At 39.7% G+C, this 16,923-nt stretch overlaps 1 protein-coding gene across 3 annotated transcripts in view; it reads right to left on the minus strand.

Annotated features, from left to right (window-relative positions):
• The window catches only part of plppr3a (phospholipid phosphatase related 3a), a 32,184-nt gene extending 19,546 nt beyond the window's left edge, over positions 1-12,638 (minus strand). Inside the window, exons 1-5 of one of the 3 annotated variants that reach the window (XM_057860231.1) lie at positions 12,135-12,638; positions 7,631-7,737; positions 5,204-5,389; positions 4,730-4,859; positions 2,926-3,121 (exon numbers count right to left, since the gene is read on the minus strand). In XM_057860231.1, coding sequence (XP_057716214.1) covers positions 2,926-3,121; positions 4,730-4,859; positions 5,204-5,389; positions 7,631-7,711 — 593 coding nt within the window. In that variant the 5' untranslated portion in view covers positions 7,712-7,737; positions 12,135-12,638. Of the gene's footprint in view, positions 1-2,925; positions 3,122-4,729; positions 4,860-5,203; positions 5,390-7,630; positions 7,738-12,134 lie in introns of those variants that run through there. The other 2 variants (XM_057860230.1, XM_057860232.1) reach the window with 2 other exon arrangements.
• Between the last annotated feature and the right edge of the window lie 4,285 nt (positions 12,639-16,923).

The following is a 16,923-nucleotide window of genomic DNA, read 5'->3' on the forward strand; positions in this document are numbered from 1 at the left end:
TCCATGACTACTGTCAAAGTTAAGGCCCCAGTTTCGGCTTGTCACAACATTTTGTGTGGCCTCGTGTTTCTCGCTAAAATTAAACCTAAATAACTTTTCTGTAGTCTTCAAAAAATAGACTGAGGAAACCAGAAAACAAAGAACATATGGCGGAAAACACTCAGGTGACATGAAGTTCCGCTCTAAGACCCCCAATTTAGCCAACTTTCAAAATTGTCCGATATGCATGTGTGATACATCATTGGAAAGCTTAAAATCTCAATTTACTGGGGGAAGAAAAATTTTGAGCAGGAGGGCATTTCTTTTTGAAAAAAATATTTTTTAAACAGCAAAACCCTATCTGGAGGTGAGAGCACGCGAGAACAGAATGACAGACGCCATGACTTTAATAAGATATTATCGCGTGCTTACTTTGTTTCGATCCAAAAACTCCATGTAGCATGTATCACTGAGTGTCAAGACACAGCTGTGAATGGCCAGAGCTGGATTTTTTGGGGATCTTAAGGGTGAATCATGGTAATATAACAAGGGTTGCGATGCAGAAATCGCAGACATCATGGAGAGGTTGAGATTTTGTTTTTCATATATTTACCCTTTTAAACGTTTTTTTTTTTCAACTTTTTTTTGTTTGGATCAATTATTTATCATCTAACATATTGGAGAAAATGCGACAGTAACAAAAAAACAAAATACAATTAAGCAATAGTTATGAGGTAGATATCCGTGACTTTTTTACAGACGCCATTTTTTTCATTGTGACATAATTTGTTTAAAAGTTTCAAATAGTCTGTTTGTTTGTGTTTTTTTTTTACCGAAATATGAGACATCAACGAATGATTCTAAGCTAAAAACGACAGACATTTTGAATAATAAATACAATTATTCACCTTCGTTTTATGGCTGGGTTGAAACAAAAGCGGTTGCGCGGCGTCTGTAAACAGGGGTTTTCAGGGTAAAAGTGACAAATAAAAAATAGTTTGGGGGCTTCATGTGCCATGAATCTGCTATCGCAGCATATAATAATAATAATAATAATAATAATGCATTTTATTTGTAACGCACTTTACATTTGAAAAACAAATCTCAAAGTGCACATTGGCAAAAAAAGAAAATAATAAATAAAATGCAAAAGACTAAGAATAAAACAGTAAAAGCAAAACAGACACAAGCACAGATAAAATCAGATACCAATCAGATAAAAGTAATACAGTCAAATAAAATTAGCTAGAATAAGCTTTTTTAAAAAGGTGAGTTTTTAGTCCTTTTTTAAATGCATCCACCATCTGCGGGGCTCTGAGATGGTCTGGGAGGGCGTTCCACAGACGGGGAGCAGCGGCTGTAAAGGCCCTGTCGCCCATAGTCTTGAGCCGAGTCCTGGGCGGGAGTAGACGGTGCTGTTGGCCTGACCGGGTTCTGTCTGAAGTATGTGATGTGAGGAGTTCGGTGAGGTAGGTGGGGGCTACACCGTGTAGACAGTGATGGGTGTGAAGGAGGATTTTGAATTCAATACGGAGGTGAACAGGGAGCCAGTGTAGGGTGCGGAGGATGGGGGTGATGTGCTCATGTTTACGCACCCTCATCAGGACCCTGGCAGCGCTGTTTTGGACATACTGAAGCCTCTGTAGGCTCTTGCCAGGGATCCCGATGAGGAGTGCATTGCAATAGTCCAACCTGGAGGAGATAAAGGCATGTACGAGTCTCTCTGCAGCAGGACGGGAGAGAGATGGCCGGAGTTTGGCAATATCGCGGAGGTGAAAGAAGGAGGTTTTGCAAATGTAATTGATGTGATTGTTAAAGCTAAGATGGGGGTCAAACCTGACTCCCAAATTAGTCACAGAAGGGGAGAGGGAAGATTTGTGGCCGAAAAAGGAGACTGAGGAAATGGGGGCGGAACGGAGCTGGTGAGGGGTACCAATGTGAATGGCTTCTGTTTTGGAACTGTTCAGCTGCAGGAAGTTTTCACTCATCCAAGCCTTTATCTCCTCCAGGCAGGAGTCAAGTTGAGAAACAGAGGAGGAGGGGGTGGAGGACGGAGTGACCTTGAAATATAGTTGTGTGTCGTTAGCATAGCAATGGAATTGTATTCCATGCCTGCTGACGACACGACCGAGGGGTAGTATGTAAATGGTGAAGAGGGTTGGACCGAGCACAGAGCCCTGGGGGACTCCGCAGACAACAGTGTTAGGGCGGGATTTAGCATCCCCCAGGGCTACAAACTCGGTCCTTCCCGTGAGGTATGATTTAAACCACTGTAGGGCAGTGCCAGAGATACCTATATCGTGTTGGAGGCGGTGAAGGAGGATGTGATGATCAACAGTATCAAATGCAGCAGAGAGGTCGAGAAGGATAAGGAGGATATAACATATTGTTCTATCAAACACAACAGTTGTTTTATCTTAAAATGCAACAGTTTCTTTTAAAGAGGGGTGCAAGAGCAAAAACTGCTTTTTCAGTCTTGTCTGTGTGTTCCGCCCTATATATAAAAATCTTATAAAATGAAGAAAAAAAATATAAAAATCAAAATACTCACTATTTAATACATGAAAAAAAAAAGTTTTTTCCCTTTTATTTTTGAATAAAACCAAAAAGTAAAAGTACAAATAAATACATAATTAACAATGTAAAAATTCTAGGATTTTAAATATTTTCCCTCATTTTTTGCAAAATCGCAAATATGAAAAATATGTAGGTATGTAAATATATATTGTATATGATAAAAGTAAGGATTTAGACAATTATTAGGCCTGTGAAAGATCCACCACCTATCAAAATAGCTGTCGATTCCATTGATCATCGATTGGTTGTATATTATTTGATTAATTGTGGCAGGTGGTAAATATGATGGCCCTGTGAAGGAAACCATAACTACAATGTGGGCTATGAACAAGATGAGTGACAGAAACATGGCAGAAATTCTTATCCTACCTTGCCGACATGATGGCATACAGGTCTTTTCCTGCGCAGATGTCTTGCGTGACGTAGGCGTTGTTGTCGCACGCCACACCCGGCGCCGTATAATTGGGCTGGCAGACGGTGAGGAAGAAAGGGGCGTGGTAGCCCGTGGCCAGCTGGATGACATCCGTCACCAGGGCCGTCGCTAGGAGACCGAACACGTGAACACCTGGGCGCCACAAAGGAAAAAGAGGGAGATGAGAGTCAAGGTCACGTTAGACTTTAGGATGAATGAAAGAGCAAAGAAAAAAAAAAAACACAGTTTCTGTTACTTTGCCACCTGAGCACACAAACAAAAACAAATTAATGTAGCCATTTAATTTCCAGTCCAAAGCGTGAAAGTAGGCCTCCAGATATTTACTACTATCAGATCACGCCTCTTTTACACTTGGTCACCCTTCATTTAACACGTGTAATTAGTTCATTATGCGTATCCCAAAAGTGCATGGGTTAGGTGAGCCTCCATTAACACCAATAATTTATCCAAGTATAGCTCTTATTTCCACAGAATACGAAAAATATTTTAGTAAAATCGATTTATGTATCATACATGTCTAATGCTGCCAAATATACACTGTGTATCCTGTATGTTCTGTATATACTAAATATGTACATACATAGTGCTATTTAAGTTGATGCATTACCTTTATCAATTCAAGGAAGTAAGTTTAAATTAAAAAGGTTTGAAGACCACTTGTCATAGAGAAAAGAAAACAATACACCTGCAACTAAAATAAATTAAAAATAATAAATGAATAACTCTTTTTAAAACATAAAAATACCAACTAATTTTTTTTACTTGCAACATATTGGTATCAAAAACAATAACAAAACAACAATTTTAGAGAGTTTTTGATGGACCATAATTAGAGTGTCTTTATTTATTCATTTGAATTATATTAATTTTGTTTCTATGAACATTTTATTAATGTATTAATGTATTAATTTAAAACATATTTTAAAAACTATGACGATTATTATTAATTTGACAAATATTAAACAATATAAAGTGTAATATCTAATGTAAAAATATAAAGTTTTTTTTTAAAAGAGCTGTGCAGGAAGGAGTTGTAGTGGATGATTATCATTATTATTACAAGTCTTTCTATCCATGGATCGCTTTTACAGAATGTTAATAATGATAATGCCATCTTGTTGATTTATTGTTATAATAAACAAATACAGTACTTATGTACCGTATGTTGAATGTATATATCCATATTGTGTTTTATTTTTCCATTCCAACAATAATTTACAGAAAAATATGGCATATTTTAGAGATGGTTTGAATTGCGATTAATTACGATTAATTATTTTTTAACCTGTAATTAACTCGATTAAAAATTTTAATCGTTTGGCAGCCCTAATTTATACATTTAGGCACTCCTGCAATCGTCACACTTTTTCTGTTACAAACTGACCCCGGCCCCCCATTAGAGAAGGGAAACGTTATGTGGCCCTCACAGGAAAAAGTTTGGGGACCCCTGCTTTACAGTGTATCTTGTATGGTAATTTTGTTGCTGAAACAGCGTTTCGGGGTCATCAACATGTTTTGCCCCCTCTTGCCGCAAAAGTCCATTTCCGCCTATGTACATCAGTTTGAAATCGGTATCTGATTTTTAGAATTGTTGTCGGGATATTGATTATAGGTTAAAAAGTAATTATCAGACAACTCTAAAAACAAGTAAAACAACTTCAGGAAAGAAATGTTTCTCTGCAGTAAAAACCGTTAAAGTAGAATTTTTTAAATTAAACATTTTAAATCTCATTAACTCACCCACAAACCGCACCGTCCTTCGCAAGAAGGAGTTGAAGCTGCATCCTCCGGCATTAATGCTTCCCTCCGCTTTGGGGCAGCTTTTGAGTTTGGACTGCATACAATACATGAGTCCTTCCCCCATCATGATCTGTGGACAAAAATCAGGAAACAAATTACAGGAGGGGTAATGCCAACCCCCCAAAAAATGTAACATCCATTTACTGTGATTCTTAGACAAGGTGTGATGGAGAGCGGCGGCTAAAATGCTATTGATGTCAGCGATCGCTTCCAATCGCGGTGATAGATGACTTTGCTGCTTCTTTCCATGCTGCTGATGGATTAACTTTGTGTGCATGTATTGACTCAGTAAGCCTGCAGTGTGTGTCAAAGTAAAACAAGTGCGATGCTGTCTATCGGTTGTGTATTGTTGGTTATTGAGTTTCAAAGCGAAATGAAATGGGTTGATTTTTGGGCTGAATCCACTGAGTTTACCGATGCAGCAGGTCCGGCGAAGGCCAAGCTGAGCAACATGAGCAACGGGATGAGCTCGTCACCTGTCTCCACGTAAGGCATGGACAGGTCGCGGTCGTAGCAGCGGAAGCCCACCATAGCCGGGGACAAGACGTCGGTCAGCTCCAGGAAGTAGAGTGACACCAGAGATGACAGCACAATGGGGAGCTACGCAAACCAGAGAAACCAATTGGGTATTATTATCTCATATAAGCAGTTGCTTCTCACACAGTGTCAAAATGACATGACACGATGTTTGAAATGTTTTATTAATAAACTAGGGCTGTCAAATTTACCGCGTTAACGGGCGGTAATTAATTTTTTAAATTAATCACGTTAAAATATTTGACGCAATTAACGCACAAACGCCCCGCTCAAACAGATTAAAATGACAGCACAGTGAAATGTGTACTTGTGTTTTTCGGAGTTTTGACGCCCTCTGCTGGCGCTTGGGTGCGACTGATTTTATAGGCTTCAGCACCCATGAGCATTGTGTAATTATTGACATCAACAATGGCGGGCTACTAGTTTATTTTTTGATTTAAAATTTTACTAATTTTATGAAAACGAAAACATTAAGAGGGGTTTTAATACAACATTTCTATAACTTGTACTAACATTTACCTTTTAAGAACTACAAGTCTTTCTATGCATGGACCGCTTTAACACAATGTTAATAATGCTAATGCCATCTTGTTGATTTATTGTTATTATAAACAAATACAGTACTTATGTACCGTATGTTGAATGTATATATCCATCTTGTGTCTTATCTTTCCATTCCAACATTAATTTACAGAAAAATATGGCCAATTTTCTAGATGGTTTGAATTGCGATTAATTGCGATTAATTACGATTAATTAATTTTTAAGCTGTAATTAACTCGATTAAAATTTTTAATCGTTTGACACCCCTAGAATAAACCCAAACCTCAGAAACTGCAGTCCTTTCAAGGCAAGTATTATGGTTTTAAAATAGGGTTCGTAACCATTGTTGGCATTTCAAAGTAAGGTTTCAAACCAGGGTAAGCATTTCCAAATTAGATTTGTTAGTGTTAGGACTCTAAAATAGGATTTTAGTCTGGATTTGGTTTTCAACTTTGGGGAGTTTTGGCAATATCTACAGTTTTCCGATAATATCGGGTAGCCAATAATATCGACTGATAAAAGCATTTTAAAATGATCTCTGATAACATCGACATCGGTTTTGGGCCAATATGCATATGGCAGTGCTGTCATGTCCTACTTCTTGCCTACCTGTGTTTCTGGTATTTTTTCACCCCCTGCTGGAGATTAGGTGTTATTACGTTTCATACATTCCATCACTTTCTGCTGACGTAATCATTTGTCGACACAAGCTCACTGCGAATAGAGAGACCTAAAATAAATAGACGAGCTACCGTCTGCAGCCAGTGTAAAAGAGCAGTTCTTGCCATGTTGTTTGTATCTTATACAAGCATTGCTTGTAAGTTGCATTCTTCTTTGTTTTATGTTCATGAGCGTTGTGTAGTATATTGGAGATTTGTACATTTTGTTTTGTTTGCATTTGTGGTAAAATGTGGTTACGTTATTTCATTGCTTGCAAGTTTTACTACCAGTCGCTATTCAAATTGAAATGTGGTGTATACTTTGCTTTATTTTGTGAGTTGTGACTTTATCTCATATTATTGAAATAATGTTTTGTTGTTTTCAGTTTATCAAAAAACAAAAGACAAAAAAAACAATCAGTGCTCTTGTCAAGTGAAAGATGACCACAGTAAAGCCAATTCAACTTTACTCCAGCGTCTGACTTCTCTTTAGCGTACACCCACACACACACTGAGGTCAGAATAAGTGCGTTATTAGCATTTTGCACTTGCACTTGATCTAATAAACTGATGTTTGCATTATTTTGATTTCAACAATAAATATAGTCGAGCAATAAAGGCACTTTTCCCATGACTTCAGAGGAAGTTTTTTTCTTATATTTCAAAGAACGTTTATTTCGAAAACCCTATCAGTTGTTACATTTATCATCAGTACAGCAACACAATACAATTAGCCATAATATGTTGAGCCCCTGACTGCATATATCATTATCGGGTGGATATCGGTATCAGATATTTGGAGTTGGACAATCTACAGGAAGAGGGAGAAATGGAAAGGTTAGGTTAGGGATTTTAGATTTTAGTGCCCCAAACTAGGAATATGGGTTCAAAATACAGTTCCAGGGAAAAATATTAGGGCATCAGGATCATAGGCTGTCAAATCAAGGTTGGGGTTTATAGTAAGGTAAAGTGTTAGTGTTTCACAACAGTGTTTATAGGCATGGTCCAGGTTTCAAAGTATGCTTTCAAGACAGGATTAGTTTCAGAAGGGTCTTTAGATAAGTATTAAATGGTCACCAGTTGCACGAGCGCTTGGACGTACCTCCACAAAGTAAAAACACGGCAGCAGCGTCATGCTATCTTTGGGGGGTTTCTTCTTTGCTCTGCTTTTGGGGGACGTCATCTTGGAGTGGGACCAGTCGCAACCTGCTGGGACAGAGGGACACTGTTAGGGATGCATTTAAACGGTGTGAAACTGTGGTTGAATAATGTCAGATTTAACGCAAGGAAATGTTGTGTATTTTGCAATCATGTGTCCTCAGAAAGCATAAAGACGTACAGAAAAATCAAACATGTTCACACGGTGTCCTCCTCTGGCTTCCCCACCACTTTCCTTTCTGTTCATGCTATTCTAAGATGACTTTCCTAATGCTTTCTCTCCTTACATTCACTCATTCAATGACATTTTATTACTTAATGAGTCATTTTGGAGGTAGTATTTTCCGAGGCCAATTTCTCCCTTAATAATGGATGGATTGATCTGAAACTTCATTGTGCATGTGGAGAAGGATATCTGCATTGATGCGCAAAGCCTGATTTTTGGAATTTTTTAAAAACCTTATTTAGGCCTTGTTTGTGTAGCACTCCCTGCATAGCACTCTTACCCTGATGTGCAAACCTCATCACTCTAGTGAATTGGTGAGAACTCTAAGATTTGAAGCTGGCGTAAACAAATGGAGTTCTTTTGATACTGTTTTAAACTGTTTTGACGACCGAGCAGAGCAACCGGGAGGACGCCCGGGTTGCCAGGCGCTGGATGACACAGCAGAACGACCGGGACCACCAGTGCAGCGGACGATGCCGTTGAGTCCTTGCTGCTCACCGAGCAGAGACAGATGGCGATGAGGGAAAAGTTTCCCCCGGCTGTCGCGGCCACAACAGCGTCATCTCTCAGTTAGTTATGTGTAAATAAATTGTTACTTTGCTATCAAAAGCTCTATTTGTCTTGTTATGTTATTTTGTAAAAGGAAAACATTATTCAGATGTTTGGGATGTAACTAAAGCAAAAAATAGCTGTGTTAAAGTCAAAGTTATGTTTGAAATTTATGCTTTCACAAAAAGCTTCAATTTCTCTGTTTTTTCATCAGAAATTGGAAAATTGCTCAAACTAGGATATTTTCTATTTTCTGATTTCTAAAGAATGGAAAAAGGTATGACCTAACTTTTTTCCTGCTGAAAGAAGAGAGTCTAATCTTTCTTTTGGTGGGTTCATGTTTATATAGCAAGAGAACAAAATTTTCTGTGGGCCTTGCAAAATCAGTCAAAATCCAGTAAAACGAGTGAAGGGGGTTGCGCCGGTGAAAATGGCTGGGAGTGAATGAGTTTAACTGAACCCCGTAAAGACCTGGCGTCCACAACGGTGGACATCCCATTTTGAGTCTTGTTCAAGGGTGTAGGTTTGTGTAGGGATGGTAGGAACATAACACGACTAAGTTTTTAGGATGCTGAAATTGTCCAATTTGTAAGCAACCTTATATGCATGGTACAATGAGTTCAGTTATATAGATAATTTAGATTGTCTTCCCATATGTTGTAAGGATAGAATTGACCCTACCATTATTAAGTGAATTATTTTTATGATGTTCAAACTTACATTTACCCCTTTTCACTAGTTGAACATGCCGGTCCATTTTTTTCCACCTCAAATGCACGTTTGATTGGCTGATGACTTGACCCACCCCCGACACACACACACCCACGAACACACTCACTCATCCCCGACAGAAATACATGTCTACAACATGCCGCCTCCTCCGCCCCCTTCAATGAGGAGGGATATTAGAAGTTTTATTTGATCCGGAACAGCTACTCTAAGTAATTTAAAAATACGCCAATGTTGTGTACGTGGAAAACACACCACTAATTTTGCTAGTGAAAGTCCGACCTGCATCAGAGTTAACATAACATTAAACTGTGTGAACTTGCTAACCTGCAAAACCCGAGTAGGAAGCTGCTTGGATAAAAGTGTCCTTCTGTTTGTGTTTTCTACAGTTAACGTTAATTTAACTGTGAGAGATGTGGTGAACTCTGCTGGAAACTATAGAATTAGAAAAACGTGAGCAAGAAGCAGCTTAGAGAGAGACGGATGCCGCACCTCATATGTTGCTCACACAATACAACATACATACAACAGAATCATAATTAACTATGTACTTTTTTTTTTTTTAATTTGGGGGGTGCCGCGAGCTACCCCGCCCTTGGTCTTGTTGGCCACAATATTATACACATACACAATATGACTTTACAAGTGTGGCCTAGACAACCTGAAATGTGATATCCACAAGAGTGGATGCCAGGTCTCGATTGTAATATTGTATTTAATTCATTATAATTATTCATTATTTTGTATTTTCTCATTGCCTGCCACTGACGATATGTAGATGTCCAATAGCCTACTGCACGAATGCTATTTTTAGTCCGCAAGGCTGCGTGACATCACCATCGTAAACTGGAAGGGGGTCAACATATAAGTGCTCTCGCATACAACCAATGCTACTACTGCTTGTTTTCTGCTGGTAATCTTTCAAAAAAGAACATGCCGATTAAACACTGCTGCTATGGAACTTGTAGAAACGACTCCAGACATTACGACTGTCTACATAAGAAGAATGTTTTCTTCATAGGTTTCCCGAAGCCAAAAAACTCGGAAGGAAAAAATGTGAACAATGGATTAACTTGTGCGGACGTCCAAAAGACCAGTTTAACGCCAGTACGGTAAAGCCATTCACCCTAATATGCAGTAAACATTTTGTTGGAGGCCATGCTCCTACAGATCAACAATCCTGCCCTGAAGAAGTAAGCCATTTTGATGTCTTTACTTATTTTTTAGCGTGGCATTTTACCATGCTGCTTCTGATGAATGATTGTCTCTCGCTGTAAATATTGATTGGGCGTCTCATGTCTTCAATGGCACCCAATGAGTTCAATAAGTGCCCTATGAAGGGTTAAACACAAATCTTTTTTTCTGCTACTTAAAAAAAACTGTGACCACTGAGCAACATATCTTTGAGAAAGGATAGATGATCTCTAGTGTGGTGGAAAAGCAGCTTAGAAGGAACCAAGCCCCCTCCCCAGTTTCATCTCAGTGACCTGCTCCACTCACATACAATCAAACCTCCCCCACACCCACCTACCCAATGTGCCTTTCTTGGAGGAGAGCGGCATCTCGTTTATCTCAAAAAACAGCATTTGTTACTCTGAGGCTCTTTGCATGAACGTGACAGGAGAATGTCAGTTGGGTTTGTACGCTTTGGATAAGACTAACCTTCTGGGCGTGTGTGTGTATGGTGGACAAAATCACAGAATGTCACTTTGCCAGACAACCTGAAAGACCACCAACATGAGTGGGGGTGACTTTATTTTAGAGACCGACACTAGAGAGAGAGCAAGAGAGAGAGAGAGAAAAAACGCCCATGCAGCAATGCACTACTGAATCCCACAGTGGCATGGAAACAGGACCTCAGAATATTTGCATGAAGTAGATGGATAGTATTCTGAATGTTAAACTTGTCTAGGAAAGCACAATTGAAAAACTGGCAAAAAGCTGAAGAAGAGATTAAAACAGCAGGATGGCAGAACCAGTGTATGTTTTCATACAATAGATGAATTATATATCTTCACTTTTTAAAGATTAGTTATATGTCATAAGGTCTGGTATAATTGCAGCTGTGTATTATTAGCTCAAGTTTTAATGATGTGGAGTAAAGGATTACAGGGACATCAACTCCTCAATCAAGATTTTATTAGACCACTCGGAGGGAGGGCTCCAGATCTTAATTTGTTGCTCTTGGTGAGGACGCTAACTAAAATGACAACTTCTCCATTATTTGTTGACGGATCAGAATATAATTTGGTAGGTATTTATAGTTTTGGTCTCAGGGCTGAATAGCGGACTTATTGTTGCCTGTAGATTCCGAAAGCCAATAGAGGGCATACGTGCTCTTCGGGTGTGCTCATCATGACATTTAGGGACCCGGGCTGGCTTTAGTTCAATTCAGACTTGTAAAAAGCTACCAACAATGCTCACAGGTCAGTGAACCAGGTTGCATCTTTCATCACTTCAAGGATTTCCCATTGCAATTGATATCAGGACTAACTCAGTACAGACTGTGTTCACGACTCAATGTGAAACACTTTACGTTTAATCATTCATGAATATACAGTAATTAATTAGCATGCTTCTTTAAATATCTACCCTTCAATGATTTTTAACAAGATATAACATTAGGTTAGATATGCATGTTTCCTTTTCTTACATATAAGAAATGGCCATGAGTAAATTTGACTGTTGGCCCAAACATATAAATAATACCACACCCCAAAAATGATTTTAAATGTTTTTTTTTTTGTCAACATATTGACAGATTTTCTAATATAATGGGGCCAATTTGACCCAAATCATTACCTGGAGGGCATTTTAATGACATATGGAGTAAATTGCAATCAAATTACCCTCACTGAGGGTTAGCTAATGAAAGACATCACGCAAGTTGCCAATGAGATCATCAATTATGGAAATATACACACACACACATAAGAATGCTCACCTCTATCCCGCGGGCTCCGTGAATTCACCGAGTCCCGTCGCCCCCTTCCCCCCCGGCGTGCTCTGGCGTGCTGCTCCAGTTTGGCGACTCTCTCAGCCCGTCTGTCCCTTTAATCCATTTCCATGTCCCCTAAAAGAAAACCCAAATCCTGTTTGAAGTGATGCCGGTTTGCGATCAACGCTAGTGAGGATGGCGTAAAAGGATGCTGATGTCCCCAAAATGTGGAGTCAAATCTTCACGTGCTTCCACTGTAGTGATGCAACCTGAGTGGGTCCGGATCCTCCTCCTCTTCTTCTTTTATCATCCAGTTGTATTCCTAAGAATTTAAATAATAAAAGAACAGGGTTGAATCTTGAACTGAGGTTTTTTCCAAGCGAGCGTCCCAGTGTCAGTTTTATTCGGGTACGCAGTCACAAAGGCAAGCACAAGATGGGGGGTGCGAGGGGGAGGAGAGAGTGGTGTGCCGATGGTGGGGGGAGGAGACAGTCTGCTCCACACTTCTTTTTCCATGAGACAAAAGGGGGGATTGGCGGAGGAAGGCATGGGATGAAATGGGGGCGGGGGTGGGTGGGTGGGTGGTTGGTTTGCACATAGTGCTCATCAATGAAAAACCAAAGCACAGTGCATGTGCGTGCCTTTGTGAACCTGGGAAGGGCGTGTCCATGTGCTACATGGTAAAGCACGTGGACCCCCGATCTGCAAGAGTCATCAGTAATGCTGATGTTAACTCACTGATTACCACTGATGGTGATCAACGTCCAATCCATTTGAAGTGGGAGGGTTGGTACCACTAAGTAATAATCACAGGGGCTGCACCCCTGTGATTATTACTTATTCATAATACACTGATTAAATGCCGTTATAAAATCACAACTGTGAAGTTTGATTCTACTATATATATGTTAGATATACAGTATTTAGTCAACCACGAATTGTGCAAGTTCTCCTACTTGAAAAGATTAGAGAGGCCTGTAATTGTCAACATGGGTAAACCTCAACCATGAGAGACAGAATGTGGAAAAAAAACAGACATACAAGACCACTGATAATCTCCTTCGATCTGGGGCTCCATGCAAGATCTCACCCCGTGTTGTCAAAATGATAACAAGAACGGTGAGCAAAAATCCCAGAACCACATGGGGGGACCTAGTGAATGACCTACAGAGAGCTGGGACCACAGTAACAAAGGCTACTATCAGTAACACAATGCGCCGCCAGGGACTCAAATCCTGCACTGCCAGACGTGTCCCCCTGCTGAAGCCAGTACACGTCCAGGCCCGTCTACGGTTCGCTAGAGAGCATTTGTATGAGCCAGAAGAGGACTGGGAGAATGTGTTATGGTCAGGTGAAACCAAAATAGAACTTTTTGTAGAAACACAGGTTCTCGTGTTTGGAGGAGAAATAATACTGAATTGCAGCCGAAGAACACCATACCCACTGTGAGGCATGGGGGTGGAAACATCATGCTTTGGGGCTTTTTCTGCAAAGGGACTAGGACGACTGATCTGTGCAAAGGAAAGAATGAATGGGGCCGTGTATCGAGAGATTTTAAGTGAAAATCTGATTATGAAAACCAAGGAACACACCAGGCAGGTCCGAGATACTGTTGTGGAGAAGTTTTAAGCCGGATTTGGATACAAAAAGATTTCCCAAGCTTTAAACATCTCAAGGAACACTGTGCAAGCCATCATATTGAAATGGAAGGAGCATCAGACCACTGCAAATCTACCAAGACCCGGCCGTCCTTCCAAACTTTCTTCTCAAACAAGGAGAAAACTGATCAGAGATGCAGCCAAGAGGCCCATGATCACTCTGGATGAACTGCAGAGATCTACAGCTGAGGTGGGAGAGTCTGTCCATAGGACAACAATCAGTCGTATACTGCACAAATCTGGCCTTTATGGAAGAGTGGCAAGAAGAAAGCCATTTCTCAAAGATATCCATAAAAAGTCTCGCTTAAAGTTTGCCACAAGCCACCTGGGAGACACACCAAACATGTGGAAGAAGGTGCTCTGGTCAGATGAAACCAAAATTGAACTTTTTGGCCACAATGCAAAACGATATGTTTGGCGTAAAAGCAACACAGCTCATCACCCTGAAAACACCATCCCCACTGTCAAACATGGTGGTGGCAGCATCATGGTTTGGGCCTGCTTTTCTTCAGCAGGGACAGGGAAGATGGTTAAAATTGACGGGAAAATGGATGCAGCCAAATACAGGAACATTCTGGAAGAAAACCTGTTGGTATCTGCACAAGACCTGAGACTGGGACGGAGATTTATCTTCCAACAGGGCAATGATCCAAAACATAAAGCCAAATCTACAATGGAATGGTTAAAAAATAAACGTATCCAGGTGTTAGAATGGCCAAGTCAAAGTCCAGACCTGAATCCAATTGAGAATCTGTGGAAAGAGCTTATCGGCTCTCTGTCTACCGCTTAGGTTAGTACTATTGATTCACATCGACCTACTGTCAAGGACCCATTGTGTTATTCCCCCTTTTCCGCGATCGCTTGTATTTTTGTTTGTATTTAATAAACCCTTGAACGCATCCCTCCGTTGTTTTTTGCATTGAGGTACAACCTTGTATCCACAGTTGCTGACCATAACATCGGCAACAAAATAAACCACGCATTTCCAAATATGGACGATGGACTCACTTCCTTGGCTCCACGATCTAGTAGTGATTTATTTCGTTATGTTTTCAGTTTAATTGAGCTATTTCCAGCTTGCTATGTTGATAATTGCGATGTTTGTTTACCGCTTTCCGTCTTACTGTGAAAAAAGAGGAAGTGACGATCGGCCTGCCATGATATTTACGTTTTCAGCCATCGTGCTGTGACCCGGGAATTTAACGCTTGCTTTCACATACGCCTAGTCCCGAGAAAGTCTCGGACATTCTCCATGTTAGTCGACCCGGGAAAATGCTTTCACATACAAGGCCGTTTAAATCCTGGGATTTTAACAGTGTTTAGGGGTATGTGAAAGGGGCTTTAGTGATGTTTTGGTGGATAGTTGTGACGTTAAGTCTCTTAAAATGATGGATACAGATAAATGATTCTGATGAATTATTATTCTAAAAAAATACTGTTTGAATTAAGCATACAACACAACGCACACGATGTATTCTTACAACAACAAAACAAAAAACACAATTTACAAGCGTCGAGGTATTTCCTGGTTTTGTTGCTAGGCAGAATTCAACAGGGCTAACACATAAGTTGGTTAATTGTGTAGAAAACTATCACCTGTGCTGTAATTGTCTTTTCCCCTTATATAAAGATAACCACATTTAAGCTCCTATTATAACTTGTTGCTAGGGAGACTTGGTGGAGCCAAATCATAACTACCCCAATGACCAATTAAAAAATTGGCTTTTTTCACTGCAGCCTAAGAAAATGAAAAATCACTGAAGTTTTGCCTGAGCAATTTTACTATTTTGTCACTGCTCAGTATTAAAACTAACCAAATTTTCATCATTAATAACAAATCTTTGAAAAATATATCCAAATGGTTGCTTTACCGTTTGTCAGCGTGACAACAGGAGTATGTGTGTGAACTCACACATCCACACACATGCACACCCCTCCCAGATGGGATGCTAATATCTGCACATTCCCAAGTGCCTCAACATCTCGTTCCCTAAAAAAAAAAAAAAAATACTCCCACACTATGAATGGTGGCGCCACATTTATCCTGCCTGTTTGGTTGCCAGGGAGTTTCTCTGGAAAGGGGGTGGGGGGAGTCTCCCAAGGCTCATCCACACATTGTACCCCCCACTACACCACAACCAATAAGAGCTATGCTTGGTTGCAGCTGGTCAGAGCTAATAAACATAACATTCATTAGACTCCTCCCGTTTGCCGAGCAGACAAAGCAAAGTCGAGACAGAGGTAAGAGAGATAGAGGTGCTCTCAAATGTCAATCAAAATCAGCGTTGCTATTTTTGTCAAGGCAGACTTTTGGTATTGGATGTCATGAAAAGGTGTCCAGGGAATGGATTGTCAGAGCTGAAGTCTCTCCCATTGAGCCCATTTGAAAAGTAATTGGTAATCTTCCAAGTGGATGTATGTTTAGGGGAGGTGGGTGTACATTGGAGGATTCATCGTTTGATTAAAATTATTCTCGACTGTGGCTCACACATGCGATCCAATTACCTCGAAGAAGCGTTCACATCTTATGCGAAAGTAATTCTAGAAATTTGTGCATTAAAAACACATACATATAGTCAAAATCAGTGTTGTCACGGATTACTTAAAAAAGTAATTTAATTACTGATGACTGATTACACCTCAAAAAGTAATCTAGTTATTTTACTGATTACTTTATTATCAAAGTAACTACGTTACTTTAAAAGTAACTTATCAGTTACTTTTTACCATTTTTTTTCTTTTGCTGCCTCAACATAAAAATAACCGAAAAATGTCATCGCGTGTAATTGAGTTTTTCACATAAGGCTTAATCTTTGAGTTAACGGGGGTTTAATTAGTCGACCACCATTGACTCACCCTTGCTTAGCCATTCCGGAGCCCTAAAACTAACAACTAACTGACAAACTGCACAAAATTTGTTGAAATCAACTCCAACGACTAATTAAACCCCCGCTGACTCCAAGATAAAGCCTAATGTAAAAAATTCGGAACTTCCCCTTTGAAATAAAGACCTAGCCGTTAAAATGTTGTTTCTAAAAGACGTAAAGCAATAAAACAAACAACAAAAATTCATGAAATGAACAAAAATCCTACAACGTAAAGTTTTCATAATGGGTCAAAATCATTTTTCGAACAGA

The sequence above is a fragment of the Corythoichthys intestinalis genome, chromosome 15 (genome assembly GCF_030265065.1).
Source record: "Corythoichthys intestinalis isolate RoL2023-P3 chromosome 15, ASM3026506v1, whole genome shotgun sequence".
Lineage (NCBI taxonomy): Eukaryota > Metazoa > Chordata > Actinopteri > Syngnathiformes > Syngnathidae > Corythoichthys > Corythoichthys intestinalis.